General features: G+C 41.6%; 1 protein-coding gene across 1 annotated transcript in view; it reads left to right on the top strand.

Moving 5' to 3' along the window:
- LOC106579878 (serine/threonine-protein phosphatase 2A 55 kDa regulatory subunit B alpha isoform) overlaps positions 1-22,543 on the top strand; it is a 29,741-nt gene extending 7,198 nt beyond the window's left edge. Inside the window, exons 3-10 of the mRNA XM_014160206.3 lie at positions 15,164-15,261; positions 15,378-15,543; positions 16,613-16,725; positions 16,873-17,050; positions 18,779-18,943; positions 19,166-19,335; positions 19,644-19,735; positions 21,929-22,543. Of these exons, the coding sequence (XP_014015681.1) occupies positions 15,164-15,261; positions 15,378-15,543; positions 16,613-16,725; positions 16,873-17,050; positions 18,779-18,943; positions 19,166-19,335; positions 19,644-19,735; positions 21,929-22,205 (1,259 nt within the window). The 3' untranslated portion in view covers positions 22,206-22,543. The remainder of the gene's footprint in view (positions 1-15,163; positions 15,262-15,377; positions 15,544-16,612; positions 16,726-16,872; positions 17,051-18,778; positions 18,944-19,165; positions 19,336-19,643; positions 19,736-21,928) is intronic.
- Positions 22,544-23,469: the final 926 nt, after the last annotated feature.

Below are 23,469 nucleotides of genomic sequence, written 5' to 3'. Positions count from 1 at the left end.
GCGTCGCCCCTTCCACATTGACGGCCCCTGCGTCTCCATCCCGCACTGGGACTTTGCTGCTGGCTGGCCAGGTCCCTCTAGCATCGACTAATCTGGTACGGGTGTACTGATATAGTGGAGTGATCCAATATAGTGAAACATAACGAAGGTTACGTATGTAACCACGGTTATGTGAGCTATATGGATCACTCCAATCGTCTACGGTGCTTTAGTTGCCACAAATTATGTAGAGAATGTGTGTCGCGGCCATGGTGTCTATATATAGATATAGGGGCGGACCCCAGCCGTGACACAGTTGTACATGACAGTAAATCTGTAAATCCTCACCTGGGATGTATCCCTCCACCGCGGAGTGATACCAATATATTGGAGTGATCCATATAGCTCACATAACCATGGTTACATACATTGCCTTCGTTTTGTGTCACTAACTGGTAAGTTGCTGTGCACTTGCATGTCCATGCCTTCACTGAGGCTGCTGTCCTTGTAGGTAAGAAACTTCCTGGAGAGTGTAGTGTGTCTGCGACAGGGATGTCTTTGCCTAAACAGTGAGTGATTGTGAAGTCGTATTTTTGTAGTTACATGATCATTCTCTGAAGCCTTGGCAGGGCAGCAGCTAGCGGTTTCCTCAGGATTGACTCGAGGGGCTTGTGGTCGGATTCCACAACGACCTATCATTCATATACATACTGATGGAAATGCTTACATCCGAACAGAATGGAGTACAGCTCCTTTTCGATTTGAGCATAGTTGATTTTACAGTTTGAGATATTTGGAAGCGTAGCCGATGGGCTTTCCTTATTGCAGTAGCACTGCACCTAGTCCATACTACGACGCGTCCACTTGGAGTCTGAGCTCTTTGTTGGGGTCGTAGTAGGCAAGGATTGGTCCTGGTTCTCTCGTGATCAAGTCTTTCACATTCTGGAATGCAATGTCTTGCTACTTGTCCCAGATGAACTCACTTGACTGCTTTTGCAGCTGACGCAGGGGTGCATTAGCATTGAAGAGGCTGGGGGCGAACTTGGATAAATAGCTGACCATGCCAAGCACTGTTTCCAGTTCTGCACAGTTCATTGGTGGCTCCATTTCTTTTATGTCTGAGATCTTCTGTGGATCTGGCTTGATTCCATTCGCTGTGAGAAGATGTCCGAAGTAGCTGATGTCTGTAGCGCCGACTGTACTCTTCTCGGGGTTGAGCCGGACTCCTCTCTCGCGGGACCTTGGCAGCATCGCGCGAAGGTTTCTGTCGTGTTCCTCTTTGGTTCGACCATAGACAAGGATGTTGTCCACAATTGCCACAACTCCGTCGAGGCCTTTGTACACTTCGTCGATCTTTCGCTGAAACTCGTCTTGGGCTGAGATAATCCCAAAAGGCCATGAAACCTGTAGCGTCCAAACATTTTTGAACTTTGTGAGCTTAGATGACTCTGCTGTGCGCTTTATAGCCCAGTAGCCTGATCTGGCGTCCATGACACTGAAGTAGCATGCTCCCGCTAGCTTGTGATGCCATCTAGCATCGGTAAAGGGTAATGGGGGCGTTTGATAGCCTTGTTCAAGTCTCTTGGTTCGAGACATACTCTGAGCTTGCCTGTGCGTCGTTTCTCCAACACCACAAACGCGTTTACCCAATCTGTCGGTTCTGTAACCTTGGTGACAGTCAGATTGCTCCATGCTATCCTATTCTTTCTTCAGATGGGCGTGGAGAGCAAGGGGAATCTTTCTCGGTGGGTAGACCACAGGGGTTGCGTCTGGGTCAAGATGAATGGTACATTCTCCTGGGAATAGTCCTAATCCTTTAAACACTAGCTTAATGAGGTCCATGTCTAAACATGCTTTAAGACCTAGCACTGCAGGTGCTCGAGTGTCAACAATGTAAAAGTCCAACATCATGTCACTTTCCTTGTATTTGCATTTGAATGTGAATGTGCTTTTTACTAGGAGCTCTTCACCACCATAACCAGTCAGTCTGCAGCTCGCACTCAGATGTCAAGCTGCGGTACTTATTCAGAGGAATAATGTTTACTTGTGCACCAGTGTCTAGCTTGAACTTTAGCTTTCTGCCTTTTGTTCCTATCTCAATGTCAGCAAAGGCTTGCTCTTTCTGATATTAGGTTTTTCTGTCACTGAATCAAACAGTTCATCAGCATTTGACTCTTTGATTGACATTTCATCACTCACTACGTGTACTGTTATTTTCATGGTAATCTCTGCACATTTCTGGAAAGTGATTCCATTTTCAACATTTAGTACACTCTTTGCCTTTAGCTGGGCAATTTTCCTGTTCGCCATGCACTTTGTATCCACATGTTTTGAGTCTGTGTTGCTGTGTTTTGGAGTTCTGTCTCTCTCTGTTCTGAAGCGCGCTCTCTGGGCACCGGAGGTGTGCTTTGATATCTGCCTGACTGAATGCACTGCTTGTTCAAGTGATGCGCTCGTGATGCCGCACGAAATGGTTTTAATCTGAACGTGTGTTAGCTCGTTAGATCTGGCTATGTGAGATCTGGCTAGCTTTGTCCAGCGTTAGCTCAGACCCAACATTCAAAAGTTTCTCTCTCACTCGCGGTGAGTGTATTCAAAAATACAATATGGTCCCTGACCATCTCATCCTTGTTTGCATAATCACAGTCTTTCACAAGCAGACGCAGCTCAGTCACAAACTGTTCAAACGATTCGCTAGCTCCCTGTACTTTCTCATGGAATTTGTACCTAGCGAAAATCCTATTGGTCTTCGGCACAACATATGCTTCAATACGATCGTAGTATGTTTTCAGTACCTTTTTGATTGTCTCAGTAAGTGTCCATGTGTTGTAAATATCGCTCCCTTTTTCACCGATCCAGAGGAGCAGGTAGCTGCACTTTTCCTCTCCTCTTTCCTTCAGAGGACCCGTGAACATTAGCTCCACATGATGTTTGATCTAACGCCATGCATCGGGTAAGTTTGTAGGCTCCCAGTCCATTCGCTACCTGCCGTTGGTGCGGCAGGTAGCCTAGTGGTTAGAGCATTGGGCCAGTAACCAAAAGGTTGCTAGATCAAATCCCCCAAGCTGGTAAAGGTAAAAATCTGTTGTTCTGCCCCTGAACAAGGCAGTTAATCCACTGTTCTTAGGCTGTCATTGTAAATAAGAATTTGTTCTTAACCTTTATTTAACTAGGCAAGTCAGTTAAGTTAGGAAAAAAAATGGAGTTGAATGAACTCCAGCAAAGTCCATCTTTTAGTAATTTTACTCTGACACCATATCTTGTTTTTGCACGCTTTGTACAAAATAATTAAATGCAGTACAACAGGACTGCATTTATTAGCTAGCTATAACTGGCATGTTTACGTGTCTCATACCATGATCAACCGAAGATTACATTTGACATTTTAGTAATTTAGCAGACGCTCTTATCCAGAGCGACTTACAGTAGTGAATGCATACATTTCATACAATTTTTTTCTCCGTACTGGTCCCCCGTGGGAATCGAACCCACAACCTTGGCGTTGCAAACACCATGCTCTACCAACTGAGCCACACGGGACTGAGCCACACGGGACCACCCAGGTGGTGAAGATGACCTCACCACCTGGGTGGTCTTAACCAATCAGCGCAGTATGATAACAGTGGTAAAATGCATCCTATTACAATTCGGTATGTTTACGCATTAATATTACAGTCCCTCAGTCAAGTAGTGAATTTCAAGCACAAAGGCAAGGGAGGTTTTTCAATGCCTTGCAAATTAGGGCACCGATTAGTAGATGTGTTTTAAAAATCAATACAGGCATCCTTTATAACTCCGTTGCCGAAGAGGAAGGAAACTGCTCACCTGTCAGGTGGATGGATTATCTTGGCAAAGGATAAATGCTCATTAACAGGGATGTAAATAAGTTTGTGCCCAAAATCTGAGACAAATAAGCTTTTTGTGAGTATGGAACATTATTGTTCAGTATAGTTACTCCACAATATGAACCTAAATAACAAAATGAAAAGAAAGCCTGTATAGTATACAAATATTCCAAAACATGCATCCTGTTTGTAAATAGGAATTTAAGTAATACTCCAAAAAATGTGGCAAAGAAAGTAAGTTTTTGTCCTGAATGCACTCAAATCAAGTTGTATTTGTTACATGCTTGGTAAACAACAGGTGTAGACTAACAGTGAAATGCTTACTTACTAGCTATTCCCAACAATGCAGAGAAAAAATATATATAATAATTACATTTTACATTTTAGTCATTTAGCAGACGCTCTTATCCAGAGCGACTTACAGTAATGAATGCATACATTTCTTACATTTCATTTCATGCATTTTTTATTTTTTTTGTACTGGCCCCCCGTGGGAATCGAACCCACAACCCTGGCGTTGCACACACCATGCTCTATCAACTGAGCCACAGGGATTACACAGGGAATAAATACACAATGAGTAAGGAAAACTTGGCTATATACACGGAGTACCCGTACTGAGTCTGCAGGGGTATAAGGTAATTTTGAGGTGGTTATGTACAAATAGGTAGGGATACAGTGACTAAGCAACAGGAAAGATAAAAAAGTAACAGCAGCATATGTGATGAGTCAAAAATATTATTTTACCTTTTTTTTTTTTTTTTAATTATTATTAATCATGTAACAATTAACTCATTAGGAATTTGGGGCACCACCGAAGAAGTTGTTTAACGAGTTACCATCTCCCGAATTAAACTCAAGATGATATATACGTGTGTGTGTGTGTGTATATATATATATATATATATGTGTGTGTGTGTAGGTAATGATTAGTAAATGACATGCATACATATACATACATATACACATATATATATATATACATATATATATATATACATACACACACACACATATATATATATATATATATATATATATATATATATATATATATATATATATACATATATATATATATATATATATATATATATATATATATATATATATATATATATATATATATATATATATATATATATATATATATATATATATACATACATACTTACTTACTTACTTACTGGCTTATATATATATATACACTTACTGGCTTGCGAAAGTATTCACCCCCTTGGCATTTTTCCTATTTTGTTGCCTTAAAACCGGGAATTAAAATGTATTGTTTTGGGGGGGTTTGTATCATTTGATTTACACAACATGCCTACCACTTTGCAGATGCAAAATATTTTTCATTGTGAAATAAGACAAAAAAAAACAGAACTTGAGCGTGCATAACTATTCACCCCCCCCCCCCCCCCCCCCCTAAAGTCAATACTTTGTGGAGCCACCTTTTGCAGCAATTACAGCTGCAAGTCTCTTGGGGGTATGTCTCTATAAGCTTGGCACATCTAGCCACTGGAATTTTTGCCCATTCTTCAAGGCAAACTGCTCTAGCTCATTCAAGTCGGATGGGTTCCGCAGGTGTACAGCAATCTTTAAGTCATACCACAGATTCTCAATTGGATTGAGGTCTGGGCTTTAACTAGGCCATTCCAAGACATGTAAATGTTTCCCCTTTAACCACTCGAGTGTTGCTTTAGCAGTATACTTAGGGTCATTGTCCTGCTGGAAGGTGAACCTCCGTCCCATTCTCAAATCTCTGGAAGACTGAAACAGGTTTCCCTCAAGAATTTCCCTGTATTTAGCGTCATCCATCATTCCTTCAATCTGACCAGTTTCCCAGTCCCTGCCGATGGAAAAACATCCCCATAGCATGATGCTGGCACCACCGTGCTTCACTGTGGGGATGGTGTTATCGGGGTCATGAGGAGTGTTGGGTTTGCGCCAGACATAGCATTTTCCTTAATGGCCAAAAAGCTATATTTTAGTCTCATCTGACCAGAGTACCTTCTTCCATATGCCTTTGGTGAACACCAAACGTGGTTGCTAATTTCTTTCTTTAAGCAATGGCTTTGTTTCTGGACACTCTTCCGTAAAGCCCAGCTCTGTGTAGAGTACGGCTTGAAGTGGTCCTATGGACAGATACTCCAATCTCAGCTGTAGGGCTTTCCAGTTCCTTCAGGGTTATCTTTGGTCTCTTTGTTGCCCCTCTGATTAATGCCCTCTTTGCCTGGTCTGTGAGTTTTGGTGGGCGGCCCTCTGTTGGCAGGTTTGTTGTGGTGCCATATTCTTTCCATTTTTTTAAATAATGGCTTTAATGGTGCTCCGTGGGATGTTGAAAGTTTATTTTTATAACCCTGATCTGTACTTCTCCACAACTTTGTCCCTGACCTGTTCGCAGAGCTCCTTGGTCTTCATGGTGCAGACTCTGGGGCCTTTCAGAACCGATGTATGTGGGATATATTATACTGAGATCATGTGACACTTAAAGTCCACCAGTGCGCAATCTAATTATGTGACTTCTGAAGGTAATTGGTTGCACCAGATCTTATTTAGGGGCTTCATAGCAAAGGGGGTATATACATAAGCATGTACCACGTTTCAGTTTACTTTTTTTTTTAAACAAGTAATTTTTTTTCACTTCATAAATTTGGACTATTTTGTCTATGTCCATTACATGAAATCCAAATAAAAATCAATTTAATTACAGGTTGTAATGCAACAAAATAGGAAAAACACCAAGGTGGATGAATACTTTTGCAAGGCACTGTACATGATACAAAAGTCCCTAGTGGACTGACAAGATATGACAGCATGTTACACATATGGAGAGGGAGGGGTCGATAGAGGGAGAGACTTATCGTACATTTGGAAACTACCCTCAAAGTATTCAGAATACTTAGCACCCTGTCCACCGCCCATTTGGATAAGAAATGCATTGTATATATGTATGTGTAGATGTCTTTGTTTGTCCTCTCTCTGTTGAACCAATCAACCCGTCTATGGGGACGGGGTAGTTGTAGTTCACGTTTCCTTATAAGGCTTGTCTACCAGAGGTCACAATGTCCTTTAGTTGTGGAGGGTTCAAATAGAACAGACTAAAATGCACCAGTGATTGTCTGAGATGTGATTTCTTCCTTCCCATCTTGTCTTTAGTCAAAGTTCTAGGACCACTTTTTCATGCACAGCTGCAGACTGAATGTTTCTGGTCTTGTAGTGGGGGTTAATTTCTCACCTCGTGTTGGTTTTCAAAGTTTCCAACTATTTCATAACGTTCAGCTCACCCTGTCCATCTACCGTCTCACATTTTCTTGTCTGATATGTTAATTCTTAGCGAGTCCTTTTAAGCACACTGGTCGGAAAGGCGGTTCCATCACACTGACATGCTCTTCTGACCTCATTAGGGGTGTGTCTTAGTTCATGTGCAGCGGACATGGAAAAAACATTATCTCATCAGAAAACAAATCACATTCCTATCATAACACACATAGTTTAATGGTTCTTCTTATTGTATTAACCTCTATGGGCTAGGTGGGACGCAAGCGTCCCACCCGTGGTGCACTCCATCAACAGCAGGTGCATTTCAAGAGCGGCAAATTTGAATCCAAATAAATGTCAAAATTCAAATTTTTCAAACATACAACTATTTTACACCCTTTGAAAGATAAACATCTCCTTAATCTAACCACGTTTTACGATTTCAAAAAGGTTTTACGGCGAAAGCATAAATTTAGAGTATGTTAGGACAGTACATTTACAAGAGTTGTGTGTAATGTTTTGTCAATTCAAAGACAGGGTCACCAAAACCATAAAACCAGCTAAAATGATGCACTAACCTTTTACAATCTCCATCAGATGACACTCCTAGGACATTATGTTAGACAATGCATGCATTTTTAGTTCTATCAAGTTCATATTTATATCCAAAAACAGCGTTTTACTATGGCATTGATGTTGAGGAAATCGTTACAGTCCAATAACCGGCAGTCAAGTCAGCACCAGAAATGAAATAATTAAAATTAGAAAACATTGGTAAAATATTATATTGTCATTTAAAGAATTATAGATTTACATCTCTTGAAAGCAATCAACTTGCCAGATTTAAAAATAACCTTACTGGGAAATCACACTTTGCAATAATCTGAGCACTGCGCCCAGAAAAATACGCGTTGCGATACAGACTAGCCGTCATGTTGGGGAGATCTAAAATCGAAAATACTATGTAAATAATCCATTACCTTTGATTCTCTTCATCAGATGTCACTTCCAGGTATCACAGGTCCATAACGAATGTAGTTTTGTTCAAAAAAGCTCATCATTTATGTCCAAAAATCTCCGTCTTGTTAGCACATGATCTAAGCCCGCCGGACTTCACTTCATGAACGAGGGGAAAAAATATATTTACGTTCGTTCAAACATGTCAAACGTTGTATAGCATAAATCATTAGGGCCTTTTTTAACCAGAACGTGAATAATATTCAAGGTGGACGAATGCATTCTCTTTTATAACGTATTGGAACGAGGGTACCCAACATGAACTCGCGCGCCAGGTGTCTAATGGGCCATCATCGTTCCATGGCTCTTGTTCGGTCAGATCTCCCTCCAGAAGACTCAAAACACTTTGTAAAGGCTGGTGACATCTAGTGGAAGCAATAGGAAGTGCCAAAATATTCCTCAGCCCCTGTGTTTTTCAATGGCATAGGTTTAAAGGTAATACAACACATCAGGTATCCACTTCCTGTCAGAAAATGTCTCAGGGTTTTGCCTGCCAAATGAGTTCTGTTATACTCACAGACACCATTCAAACAGTTTTAGAAACTTTAGGGTGTTTTCTATCCATATATAATAAGTATATGCATATTCTAGTTACTGGGTAGGATTAGTAACCAGATTAAATCTGGTACATTTTTTTTATCCAGCCGTGCAAATACTGCCCCCTAGCCCTAACAGGTTAACCTCCTGTTGGATGGAAACTTCACAGCTAGAATGTGTTTCCTTCCTAAGTTAGTATTTTAGTTATACAGTTTTTAATGACATCACAAAATTAAAATCAGTATGACAGGATTATTCTTTAGATCCCCATGGACCATTTTTAACATTAATTTAGAAATATTGTTCCCATATTCACTTTCTGGACAAAAATGTCAGTGACCCGGTTGGGGCTAACAGTTGTATTACACATGTGAGAATGCCTCAAAGGGGTCCCAGAGGCCACTCAAATATTGGCATGACCAAAACGTGTCCCACAGTCGCTGGACTCTGGTGGCATCTCAAACACTTGGTCAACATTTGGGTATATTTTTGCCAATCTGTCATTTCAGTAATGGAGACGGTGTAAACCTTAAACTGAATAAGCCCATGCCTTATGCAAAATTATGTAAGGATACGCTCAACACTTTGCCATATATCATCGGGTAGCTCGCCACCTACACTACCGTTCAAAAGTTTGGGGTCACTTAGAAATGTCCTTGTTTTTGAAAGAAAAGCACCTTCTTTTTTTTTTGTCCATTTTTAAAATAACATCAAATTGACCAGAAATACAGTGTAGACATTGTTAATGTTGTAAATGACTATTGTAACTGGAAACGGCAGATTTTTATTTTAATGGAATATCTACAGAGGCGCATTATCAGCAACCATCACTCCTGTGTTCCAATGGCACATTGTTAGCTAATCCAAGTTTATCATTTAAAAGGCTAATTGATCATTACGACACCCTTTTCCAATTATGTTAGCACAGCTGAAAACTGTTGCGCTGATTTTAAAGAAGCAATAAAACTGTCCTTCTTTAGACTAATTGAGTATCTGGAGCATCAGCATTTGTGGGTTCGATTACAGGCTCAAAATGGCCAGAAACAAAGAGCTTTCTTCTGAAACTCGTCAGTGTATTCTTGTTCTGGGAAGTGAAGGCTATTCCATGTGAGAAATTGCCAAGAAACTGAAGATCTTGTACAACGCTGTGTACTGCTCTCTTCACAGAACAGTGCAAACTGGCTCTAACCAGAATAGAAAGAGTGGGAGGCCCCGGTGCACAACTGAGCAAGAGGACAAGTTCATTAGTGTCTAGTTTGAGAAACAGACGCCTCAAGTCCTCAACTGGCAGCTTCATTAAATAGTACCCGCAAAACACCAGTCTCAACGTCAACAGTGAAGAGGTGACTCGGATGCTGGCCCTTCGGGATTTGGCCCCTTTAGATATACTTTTAACGACTCCCACACAGTAAAGTGAGACACGTCAGGGGTGCGGTTGATCTGTAAAAAGACATCAATGTGAGTTATGTTTTTTTTTAAAGGCACTACAGGGTAGTAGTAGTGGGTCAAGTCGCCACACGCGTTGTGACAATACTGTCCAGAAAGCAGATATCTAGCTGGACAGGGCTATGGTCTGAAATAATGATACTGTGATGTTGGCTATTAGTTACAAAAGGACGAATTCTATTGTCCAGCAGGAAAAAGTCAATCCTAGAGTTTGAGCGGTGGACTGGAGAAAAAGGGAGTACTGTTTAGCAGTGGGATTCCTCCTCCATGGATCAGACAAATTATAGGATTCTAGAAATGATTTCATTACTGCGCCTGATTTTGAAATTACATTGTTGGGCTTCGGTCTGGATCTGTCTAGACTTGGATGCAATACACAATTTGAAATCTCCGCCCAATATCAAATGATGAGAGTTAAGGTCGGGAAGTATTGTGATGAGGTCAGAGAGAAATTGAGCGTCATCCCAATTAGGACCATAGAGGTTAGCCAGAATAACCTGTGTGCTAAACAATTTCCCCATCACTATAATATATCTTCCATTAGTATCTGAAATTACTTTGGAGGAGACAAACGGGGTGTCTTTTCTGATAAGGATGGCTGCCCCTTAGCACCAAAGTTGGAGTGAAATATTTGGTCTACCCATCCTCTCTTTAGTTTGAAGTGTTCGCTGGACCGGAGATAAACAATGTTCGGACTTATGGACTTAAGGTGAGCATACACTCGGCTACGCTTTACCACCTGGTTAATTCCTTTCACGTTCCAGCTAATAAAGCATGTGGAGCCTAGAGTATGTGAATTAGGCAGTCATAGTAATCAGAAATGAATGTTAGTATGATCACATGGCCAGTGTGCTGAAAGGTCAGAGTAATAAAATATAAAGAAAAGAAAAAAACGTTAAAAACAACAAAATACCCAGAAAACCTTGGACCCCTATGCTGGCCTTCCCCCTGTTGGAAGGCTGCATCCACCTCTCCTGGACTAGAGCAAAATGCTAGAGTGAGAAGACAACATGGGGTACAAAATCTATTCTAGAATCTTAAAGGGGCAGTAGCATAAATTGGGTGTACAGTTTTCAATTACAGCATTATTTAATCTGCAGTTAATCTTCTGGTATTTATTCTGTTACCAATAATATTTACATGTTAATAGTATCTTCTGATTAGAATTTGTCATTTAACTAAACGCAATCTATTAGCTACCAATATGTAGCTACTGATTATAAGTAATTTTGATGCAATGGCTTGTCCTGCACTTTGTAAAAACCCAGAGTTCATTGGGTGAATGTTGGGGGACAAATATTGGTTCCTTTCTAAACAGCAATGTGAATGCAAAGAGGACTCAGACCACCAAATAAGTGAAGTGTACTGGCAAAAGAGTTGAGTCCTCATTGAAAGGGAAGTGTGAATACAAAGATAACGCAGTTCTTTAGCTTATTTCTTACCCCAGAGTTAACTTTAAAGAACACTGAGATCGGTTATTTTAAATAGGATGATATGTGAAAACACCCTATGACTTGGGTGGCTGGAGTCTTTGACAATTTTTAGGGCCTTTCTCTGACAACGCCTGGTATAGAGGTCCTGGATGGCAGGGAGCTCGGCCCCAGTGCTCTACTGGGCCGTACACACTACCCTCTGTAGCGCCTTGCGGCCGGATGCCAAGCAGTTGCCATACCAAGATGTGATGCAGCCAGTGCTCTCAATGGTGCAGCTATAGAAATCTTTGAGGATGCCAAATCTTTTCAGCCTCCTGAGGGGGAAGAGGTGGTGTTGTGCCCTCTTATAAGCACAGGAAAAATCCTAGGAAAAACTGGTTGTCTGGTTTTCAATAGACACTGGGAGACAAATTCACTTTGTCAGCAAGACGATAAACACAAGGCTAAATCTACACTGGAGTTTCTTACCAAGATGACATTGGATGTTTGAGTGGCCTAGTCACAGTTTTGACTTAAATTGGCTTAAAAATCTATGGCAAGACTTGAAAATGACTGTCTAGCAATGATCAACAATCAACTTGACAGAGCTTGAAGAATTTAAAAAAAGATTGGGCAAATATTTTACAATCCAGGTGTGCAAGCTCTTAGAGACTTACCCCAAAAGACTCACAGCTGTAATTGCTGCCAAAGGTGGTTCTACAAAGTATTAACTCAGGGATGTGAATACTTACGTAAATGAGATGTCTGCACATTTATTGAAAATAAATACAAAAAGTTCTAAAACCGTGTTTTCACTCTGTCATTATGGGGTATGGTATGTAGATGGGTGAGGGAAAAACATCTATTTAATCCATTTTGAATTCAGGCTGTAACACAACAAGATGTGGAATGACTACTTTCTGAAGGCACTATGTTCAGACTGACAATCAGTCCCTGATTCACTTTCACTTCTCCTCACCAAACACCATATATCCACCAAAACATGTCCACAAATAAAGGGGCATGACACTTCTTTTTTTTTATTGATTGTGTGTCCCAATGGAAAGGTAAGATCGTGTTGGGTGACCTCTGTTGAAGTGTATGAATGGCTAGAGCTGAGTGTGCTTGATCATGTGTGCACATTACAAGATTCTGTTTACAGTACAGGCTTTGCCTGAGAACAAGCATAACAAAACGGATTAGGTCAGAATCTGAGAACAAGCATAACAAAACGGATTAGGTCAGAATCTGAGAACAAGCATAACAAAACGGTTTAGGTCAGAATCTGAGAACAAGCATAACAAAACGGATTAGGTCAGAATCTGAGAACAAGCATAACAAAACGGATTAGGTCAGAATCTGAGAACAAGCATAACAAAACGGATTAGGTCAGAATCTGAGAACAAGCATAACAAAACGGATTAGGTCAGAATCTGAGAACAAGCATAACAAAACGGTTTAGGTCAGAATCTGAGAACAAGCATAACAAAACGGTTTAGGTCAGAATCTGAGAACAAGCATAACAAAACGGATTAGGTCAGAATCTGAGAACAAGCATAACAAAACGGATTAGGTCAGAATCTGAGAACAAGCATAACAAAACGGTTTAGGTCAGAATCTGTGTGTGCCTGTCCCTTTTTGTTTATCACACACTTTCAGACATACAAAAGCAAGACTCAGACTGTGGCTATGTGGGTTCTTCAACGGTGTTCATGCTGCTGCAAAATAGTTTCTTTCTGCTTGTTTCCTTTCCCCTTTGTCTGTTTATTGGAGGTGTGGGGAGGCAGTGTGTGGCTGTGGCAGGAGCAGAGGTCAAGCACCTCCATAGAACTCCTATTATATGGGAGATAGCACTGCACAACCCTACATTATCAGGCTTGTGCCAACCTCTGTCAACAAGGGAGAGATTGTTGAGTGGAGCTAACAACTTCTATGGAAGTGGTTAGCTGCAGATATTACGTTTGTTTTACATTTTCCCTCTGGGGTGGTTATGTACATCTTGCTTTCCACAACTTCACAAAATGAGATATACGCTAGTAGTTAGGCTCCGTAGTTGAGAAATCAGTGTGGCACAACAGGGAGCTAGATTACAGTGCATTTGGAAAGTATTCAGACCCCTTGACTTTTTCCACATTTTGTTACATTACAGCTTTGTTCTAAAATTGACAAAATAGTTTTCCCCCCTCATCAATCTACACACAATACCCCATGATGACAAAGCAAAAAGTAAAAAAAAAAAAAAAGTTTTTGCATATGTATAACAAAAAAAAGTAGACTTAAGTGTTACATTTACTTAAGTATTAAGACCCTTTACACAATACTTTGTTCAAGCACCTTTGGCAGTGATTACATCAAGTCTTCTTGCATATGACACCACAAGCTTGGCACACCTGTATTTGGGGAGTTTCTCCCATTCTTCTCTGCAGATCCTCTCAAGCTCTGTCAGGTTGGATGGGGAGCATCGCTGCACAGCAATTTTCACTCAGACATGCAGAGGCTTGTACCGAAGCCACTCCTGCATTGTCTTGGCTGCCTACTTAGGGTCATTGTCCTGTTGGAAGCTGAACCTTCTCCCCAGTCTGAGGTCCTGAACACTCTGGAGCAGATTTTCATCAAAGATCTCTCTCTACTTTGCTCCGTTCATCGTTCCCTCAATCCTGACTAGTCTCCCAGTCACTGCCACCGAAAAACATCCACACGCATGATGCTGCCACCACCATGCTTCACTGTAGGGAAGGCGCCAGGTTTCTTCCAGAAGTGACGCTTGGCAATCAGGCCAAAGAGTTCAATCTTGGTTTCATCAGACCAGAGAGTGTTTCTCATGGCCTGAGAGTCTTTAGATTCCTTTTGGCAAAGTCCAAGCGGGCTGTCGTGCCTTTTACTGAGGAGTGGTTTTCGTCTGGCCATTCGCCCATAAAGGTCTGATTGATGAAGTGCTGCAGAGATGGTTGTCCTTCTGGAAGGTTCTCCCATCTCCACAGAGGAACTCAGGAGCTCTGTCAGAGTGACATTGGGTTTTTGGTCGCCTCCCCGACCAAGGTCCTTCTCCCTTGTTTGGCCGTGCGGCCAGCTCTAGGAAGAGTCTTGGTGGTTCCAAACTTCTTCCATTTAAGAATGATGGAGGCCACTGTGTTCTTCCCCAGATCTGCGCCTAGACGCAATCCTGTCTCTGAGCTCTACGGACAATTCCTTAGACCTCATGGCTTAGTTTTTGCTCTGACATGCACTGTCAACTGTGGGACCTTTTATATAGACAGGTGTGTAACTTTCCAAATCATGTCCAATCAATTGAATTTACCACAGGTGGACTCCAAGTTGTAGAAACATCTCAAGGATGATCAATGGAAACAGGATGCACCTGAGCTCAATTTCGAGTCTCATAGCAAAGGGTTTGAGTACTTGTGTAAATTATTTATTTATTTTACCCCCCAAAAATAAAAAACGGTTTGATTTTTCATTATGGGTTATTGTATGTAGATTGAGGGGGGTGGAATAATGTAGTCCATTTTAGAATAAGGCTGTAATGTATCAAAATGTGGAAAAAGTCAAGGGATCTGAATACCTTCCGAATGCCCTGTACCCCCAAAACATTACAAATGTTGATCCTTCTATTATTTAGCAATAAGCAATTGAACCTACTAATTTCCATGTTATTTGTGACAGCTGACATCATATCCACTGTGGAATTCAATCACTCTGGGGAGCTACTAGCCACTGGGGACAAGGGGGGCCGCGTTGTCATCTTTCAGCAGGAGCTAGAGGTAAGTGGAGGTTACTGCTCAACACAGTCCACAGTAATTAAACACTGGACAGAGTCTCGTCTCAGTAGTGTATTTATTTTTGACATGACTGTGTTATGCATGTTGTCATGGAGCAGAGTAAGAACCAGCCACAGTGCCGTGGAGAGTACAATGTTTACAGCACCTTCCAGAGCCACGAGCCTGAGTTTGACTACCTGAAGAGCCTTGAGATCGAGGAGAAGATCAACAAGATCCGGTGGCTGCCTCAGAAGAACGCTGCACAGTTCCTCTTGTCCACCAATGGTCAGTAGAGCGTTATGTGCATGTAGCCTTACCCAGCCCTTTCCTCTGTTGGGGGACCTGACAGGACTCTAGAGAAGCTGTTAATTACGTTGACTCATTTGTATGTTTTGAATAGGAGAGGGAGCAACGGAAATACAGACCTGCCAACATGCACGCATTTTGCGTATCAACTACACACTTCTCTGTCCATGTACGCAGGTACGAGATCCGAGTTAAAAGTACGCAGAAATGAATAGGGCCTGATTTAAATAAATATCGATTTATTTTTTTTAATTTTTTTTTAACGTTTTAATAAAAAAATACATCCGCTGAGTAAATCTAACATCCTGATTCTCGAGCTGCAACACACATACATGTATGGTGTTTGTGTCAACGCACATGGAGATGAATACGTCATTATTGGACGTAGCTACCCGGTGTCTGCCCCTCCTCCTCCTCCTGTTTGTTGTGATGCTGAGTTTGCTGACTGTCAGCTGTACATAAACACATGGACAAATCCCTTTTTGACTCCATGTGTTGTGGAAAGGTAAACACGTTGTCTCAAGCTAACGTCAGCGAACCTAAGATGGACATTCAGTGGGCTCGCAAGCAGTTCACTCGCATTTGCTAGTGAAAGAAATGAAATGCAAATACCAAAAAATAACTGGTCGCGTTTGTGTGATGTTTAATTCTGCGTCCCATTAGTTGTATTTTCCACGCAACCTGATAGATTGTAACTATAATTATGATCCACTTCACAAAAAACATTACAAAAGTATAATCCAAAATAAAAATGTAAACATCTTGGCATTAAATGGAGTTGGGAGTTTAGAAGACTGAGTGATGAAGAATGAATGCGTGTCTGGTATTAGCTATTTGGTACAGTTCTATAATTGTGATCTGACTCAAACAGCGCATGCACAAGCGTGCGGGGGAAAGAACCCCAATTCGGTGCGTGTGATCCGCGCGAGTTGAATCTCCAATTTGCTGAGCGCGTCTGGGACTCTAAAAAGTTGGACAGTGTTGGCAGGTCTGGAAATATATTGCTGGTGCAGAAGCAGCGTTGACATACATATGTGCTCTCTTGCAGATAAAACTATAAAGCTGTGGAAAATCAGTGAACGGGACAAGAGACCAGAGGGGTACAACCTGAAGGAAGAGGATGGGCGTTACAGAGACCCCACCACTGTCACAACACTACGGGTGTGTAGACCTTCACGTACATATACCCTGCACACTCAGATGCACCAACATTGACTCATTCTATACACCTCATCCTATACACTACACACAACTCGTACACCTGGCTAGAGAGAACCTGCTAAATCTCCTCCTTCCTCTTCACCATAGGTCCCAGTGTTTCATCCCATGGACCTGATGGTGGAGGCCAGCCCCAGACGAGTGTTTGCTAATGGGCACACCTACCACATCAACTCCATCTCGGTCAACAGCGACTGTGAGACCTACCTGTCTGCCGATGACCTTCGCATCAACCTCTGGAACCTGGAGATCACTGACCGCAGCTTTAGTATCCTCTCTGTTTGGTCCCCATCACTTTCCTTTCGGTCTCTGATGAGCACTTCAGAAGGTCTTCTTGGTGATCTTGTTCCATCTTGATTTAATGCTTTACATTTTTGTTAACCTGTTGGGGCTAGGGGGCAGTATTTGCACGGCCGGATAAAAAACGTACCCGATTTAATCTGGTTACTACTCCTGCCCAGTAACTAGAATATGCATATAATTATTGGCTTTGGATAGAAAACACCCTAAAGTTTCTAAAACTGTTTGAATGGTGTCTGTGAGTATAACAGAACTCATTTGGCAGGCCAAAACCTGAGAAGATTCCTTACAGGAAGTGGCCTGTCTGACCATTTCTTGCCCTCCTTGATCATCTCTAACAAATACAGGGGATCTCTGGCATGACGTGACACTTCCTACGGCTCCCATGGGCTCTCAGAAGGCGGGAAAAAGCTGAACGATGTAATTCCATCCCCAGGCTGAAACACACTAGCGCGTTTGGCAAGTGCTCTATCAGAGGGCGATTAGACTGAGGCTCGTGCATGAGGGGATAGCATGCTTTTACTTTCACTCTCTTTGTAATAAAAAACGATTTCCCGGTCGGAATATTATCGCTTTTTTACGAGAAAAATGGCATAAAAATTGATTTTAAACAGCGGTTGACATGCTTCGAAGTACGGTAATGGAATATTTAGAATTTTTTTGTCACGAAATGCGCCATGCTCGTCGCCCTTATTTACCCTTTCGGATTGTGTCTTGAACGCACGAACAAAACGCCGCTATTTGGATATAACAATGGATTATTTGGGACCAAACCAACATTTGTTATTGAAGTAGGAGTCCTGGGAGTGCATTCTGACGAAGAACAGCAAAGGTAATAACATTTTTCTTATAGAAAATCTAACTTTGGTGAGTGCTAAACTTGCTGGGTGTCTAAATAGCTAGCCCTGTGATGCCGGGCTATCTACTTAGAATATTGCAAAATGTGCTTTCACCGAAAAGCTATTTTAAAATCGGACATATCGAGTGCATAGAGGAGTTCTGTATCTATAATTCTTAAAATAATTTATGTTTTTTGTGAACCTTTATCGTGAGTAATTTAGTAAATTCACCGGCAGTGTTCGGTCGGAATGCTAGTCACATGCTAGTCACATGCTAATGTAAAAAGCTGGTTTTTGATATAAATATGAACTTGATTGAACAAAACATGCATGTATTGTATAACAATGTCCTAGGGTTGTCATCTGATGAACATCATCAAAGGTTAGTGCTGCATTTAGCTGTGGTTTGGGTTTATGTGACATTATATGCTAGCTTGAAAAATGGGTGTCTGATTATATCTGGCTGGGTACTCTGCTGACATAATCTAATGTTTTGCTTTCGTTGTAAAGCCTTTTTGAAATTGGACAGTATGGTTAGATTAACGAGAGTCTTGTCTTTAAAATGGTGTAAAATAGTCATATGTTTGAAAAATTTAAGTTTTTGCATTTTTGAGGTATTTGAATATCGCGCCACGGGATTACACTGGCTGTTGAGTAGGTGGGACGCAAGCGTCCCACCTAGCCCAGAGAGGTTAATTATGCATTGAGTTTGCTTGGATAGCACTGTTACTCATTTTACTGAGACAGTTCAACAAAGCACAGTTAGTCATTTTTGGGTCAAGAGTAGTTCAGGAGCCCCATTTCTTATCTGTGGTGTCAGATGTTATGTTTGCCCTTGACCTCCCTGACCTCCTTAGACATTGTGGACATCAAGCCAGCTAACATGGAGGAGTTGACAGAGGTGATTACAGCAGCAGAGTTCCATCCTAACCAGTGCAACACCTTTGTCTACAGCAGCAGCAAGGGCACCATCCGCCTCTGTGACATGAGGGCATCAGCTCTCTGTGACCAGCACTCCAAACGTAAGTGGCAGGTGACAGTGGAGTCCATGATATTAGTTTCAGACAGAATTCTGTGCCCTGTGGAGACGACTAGGTAAAGTGGCATAATGATTGAAATGACTACGTACCGAAAAGCCCAGCAATTTCAGAGACCTCAGAAGCAGATGCTTCACCAGTCCATTGCTGTCTTTGACTTCTCGATTGAAATGACTGAGCTAGCACACCTCTCGTTGTTTCATTCAGTGTTTGAAGAGCCTGAGGATCCAAGCAACCGCTCATTCTTCTCTGAGATCATCTCCTCCATCTCTGATGTCAAGTTCAGCCACAGTGGGCGCTACATGATGACCCGGGACTACCTCACCGTCAAAATCTGGGACCTCAACATGGAGTCCCGTCCAGTAGAGACTTATCAGGTCAGCTGATGTCTGTGTGGTGGGATGTAGTGACATCATCATGGATGTTGCATCCAAAATTCAATTTGCTTGTCAGCTCTAAACTTCTCGTTTGATAAGTACATCCTCCACTAGGGGGAGATGTTATGTGTAAATGTGTCCTGTCCTGTATTTGGTCCTGTTGTCTTTATTTATTTATTTATAGCAAAGATACATTCACTTGAATGTTATCATTTGAAGGTATGCTTATATTAGACTGAACCATTGTTTTTTTGTGTGCAAATATTATGTACTCGTGTCTTGATTCACTATCATTTCCCCCCCAACAGGTTCATGAATACCTCAGGAGTAAACTGTGCTCACTCTATGAGAATGACTGCATCTTTGATAAGTTTGAGTGCTGCTGGAATGGAAATGACAGGTGAGGGTTGTCAAGTTGCCATAAATTCTAAACTTGATACTGGATCTATGAATTGAGCCCGACTGATACGGATCTGATTTTATGGTGGAAATATACACCATAATCGATATATCTGCCAATGTTTTTATTATTATAGCTGGAAAACGGGGAGATCAAAAAAACGTTTTCTGTTTACATTGTGCTTTAAACAGCCCTACAAAGATACTCAAAGATGCTCTTAAATTTGAGGAAAGAACATTTGGAAGCCGAGCATTTATGATAAATGGTTACTATTAACTTTTTGTTTTTGACAAATGAGGCCGTGGTGTTTGCTTATAGTCATTCGGTGTATTCCAAAAGTAGATCATAAATAAATAAATGTTTCAGGTATCTGCGGACTCATTAGGGGTCATTATCTGAATAATTAAACAGTAAGACAAAATAACATAAAATACAGATAGCTGGACATAATAGAATCAAAATGATTAAGGAAGCTTTGGATTTGTGCCCTAAAATGTTAAGGACACCACATAAAATTTTTAGAGCACCAGAAAGATGAGGTTTTGTTATGGAAAAACTGTGTTACTCTAGTGAAAGGAGGATAAACTGCACTAATTCCAGCAAAACATTAGCTTCTGAGAACTGAGCTGCCTCATGCTAGCCAGCTGGACAACAATGACATAGCACAGATTTTCAATGTATTGGTATTTATCACTGTTTTTAGGGCTGTAGCCACTGAATTCTGGGAGTTGTCACTTAAAGGAAAAACATCAATCAAAAAATGAACTGCTGGCACCGCGCTGCCTCTCGCTCCAAGCGTTGCCTCTGTGAATTGTCCTTGCTCTCCGGCATCCTTGGGACATCGCTACCGCATTAAAGTTGACATTTCAAATGGTTAGGGTAGGGACGTCCCAAGGATTCCAGATAGCGCTAACCCTCAGTGAACGGCGTCAAGTACTCTCACACAGCTAGTTAGCGCTTGTCGTAGAAATGGGGGTGGTGAAACGTGAATTTGGACCAGTCCCTGACAAGTGACAACCCAAAACGTAGCAGCGAAGCGCTACTTTGTAACCTGATATGTTGCTTTTTTGGTTTCTGAAAACATTTGAATGACAAAGGCAGAGCTTGAGGAATACCCTTCGCGAAGAGCAAATATAACACACCAGATTTAGGTTGCTTCACTAAGGGGCTGTAACGTTAACATTTCCATAGAGTTGAACGTTCTTAGCACATTTGGGCATTACATCCATTGTTTGTCATGACACCCAACACCCTACCATGACACTTCACGCAACAGTATATGACCAGTGTGCATTTTTGCCACTTTATTTAGCTGGCGTGCTTCTATCTACTCACCGTAGAAGCAGTAGGCCTAACAGTTAGTTCACAGTGTTTCACTCTCTTCTCCAACTGGTATAGTTGCATTGTGATAAGTGTCCAGTCTGTACCGCGCCAAGGCAGATAGGCTTATAGCCGTATAAAGAGCTCCCTCTTCGGGGCAAGTAATAAAATGCCCAAATAATTGTCAAATTCTATGAACAGCTTTTTTCCAGAGCGTTTTCTCCGCATCTTAAATTGGTCCTTTTCGGTGGATTAATCGCTGATCCAAATACATCCACATATCGGTCAGGCACTAAATATTAATAGATGTCTGACATTTATCAGGAAGTTCATGCGGTACGATACATCAGATCAATGTTGGACATCGAGGACACTTACTCATCAAAGTAATAGTTGTATTAATTTATAAGTTGTACATAGTCATTTTATGTTCTGTTAGGCCTACAGAAGAAAGACTGTAGCTACTGTAAGACACTATATTGGGATGTCCCCTCATCTGAACTTAGCGCTTATCAAAGGCTGCCTTTATCTCTGTCAAACAGAACTCAAGGCTGCCCCTTGCATTACTTCTGTAATGGTGTACTCAAGGTGGATCTGTCTGTATTAGCTTGTTAATACATGTTTTTTTTTTACTCATTCACCGTACACATTTAGGTTTCCCATCCTGCACAAACTCCACTGGATTGCCATTATACAGACTGTTGTTCCTGTCCCTTGACATCATTGTGTACATGCCACAGTACTCTTGAATGTTGTAAGGGCTGATTTTAATGAATGTGTTGGTTAGATTCTGTGATTGAAAGACTCCGATGTGAAACCACTGTCAGTCTGCCACTACCTCTGAGTCTCATTCCCCACCCTTGTCCTCCTCAGTGTTGTGATGACGGGCTCGTACAACAACTTCTTCCGGATGTTTGACCGAGGCTACCGGCAGGATGTGACCCTGGAGGCGTCTCGGGAGAGCAGTAAGCCTCGCTCTGTGCTCAAGCCCCGCAAGGTGTGCACAGGTGGGAAACGCAAGAAGGACGAGATCAGTGTAGACAGCCTGGACTTTAACAAGAAGATCCTCCACACGGCCTGGCACCCCCAGGACAACATCATTGCCGTGGCCACCACTAACAACCTCTATATATTTCAGAACAGACTGTAACTAGTATTCAATGAACCCTTCATATCCCAGATCCCACTTTAGCCCCACTACTCTGGTCCCCAACATCTCATCTGGAGAAGTGCAGCAAAACGCATCTGTTTTGATGGCTTTCTTAGTCTTATTTCCTGTTCAGGGGGCTCCAACAGTACCACACTTCTCCTGCCACATTGCAACTGATGTCCACTACATCCCAAAGGGAACACTTTTCTAATACTCTAGTCTTTTGGTGGGATATTGTTTATTTTGCTAATTTCCTATGTTGCTAATTTCACGGTTTTGGTGCCACAAGCATTTTTTCTTTTGATAGGGAGTTATTTCAACTGGGTTCCCACCTCCAAACCTCTATTGTTGACACACATTACAAAATGACATTCTGCATTGAACAAATTGGCAAGCTGTCGGCTTTCCATATTTGTCCCAGGCTGTTTGTCAAGTTGCCAAGTTTCCTCACCCTCATCTTTCACACACTCACTCTTAACATCGATGTAGACACACACACAAAGCTCAACTCAGTTGGTGGATTGGTTTGTGGGTAATTTCGAGACAACTATGCCAAATGCACAGTTGTTATCCAGTCTGCGACTACAGACAAGGCTTAACAGTCTGGTAAACACAGTTTCCTTCTCCAGAGGTAACCTGCAGTATGAAACCGTTGCTTTTCCAAGTAAATAGTAGTGGGCAGAGGTGCTGCAGGCAGCCTAATCTCACATGGATGGGACTGGTCCCTCTTGCACTTAGTGCCACCATGTACAGCTCAGCACAGAGGCTCCAGTGCAGTTATTGTAAGAGAGTATTCAGGCAGAGGCATGCCTTGGCCATATTGTGCTGACCTGCATGACTTGTGTCAGTTTAAATGTGAGAGGCACTCATTTGTACCTCTGCTGCTAAGTTCCATGCATGTGTCTTGACTTACGCTTATGTTTCTTATGAATTGTTTCCCTCTGGATCAAGTTTTTTGTTTGTACATTTTTTTAATGATGTTTTGTACTTCAGATAAATAATAATCACTATAATTAGTTTATTTTTGTATGAACTAAGACAGAAATATTGATAACATTTAACCCCCTCACACTACTTGGTTTAGTCTGATCACTGTTGTCTGTTAAACTGTAGGTTTTGGGCTGATCTGTAGACTGAAGGATTACTTGAACTGGTGATATTTAATGTGACTTATTGTTAAATTCAAGTGGGCCGCTGGTCTAAATATGGAGTGCATATTAATGTACCATTAAGAAAGGCTTAATGCATGTTGGATGTCCAAAGA

This window comes from Salmo salar, chromosome 20, assembly GCF_965601325.2.
Source record: "Salmo salar chromosome 20, fSalSal1, whole genome shotgun sequence".
Classification (NCBI taxonomy): Eukaryota; Metazoa; Chordata; class Actinopteri; order Salmoniformes; family Salmonidae; genus Salmo; species Salmo salar.
Note: the sequence above shows the minus strand (reverse complement) of the source record. Positions and strands in the feature narration are given on the sequence as shown.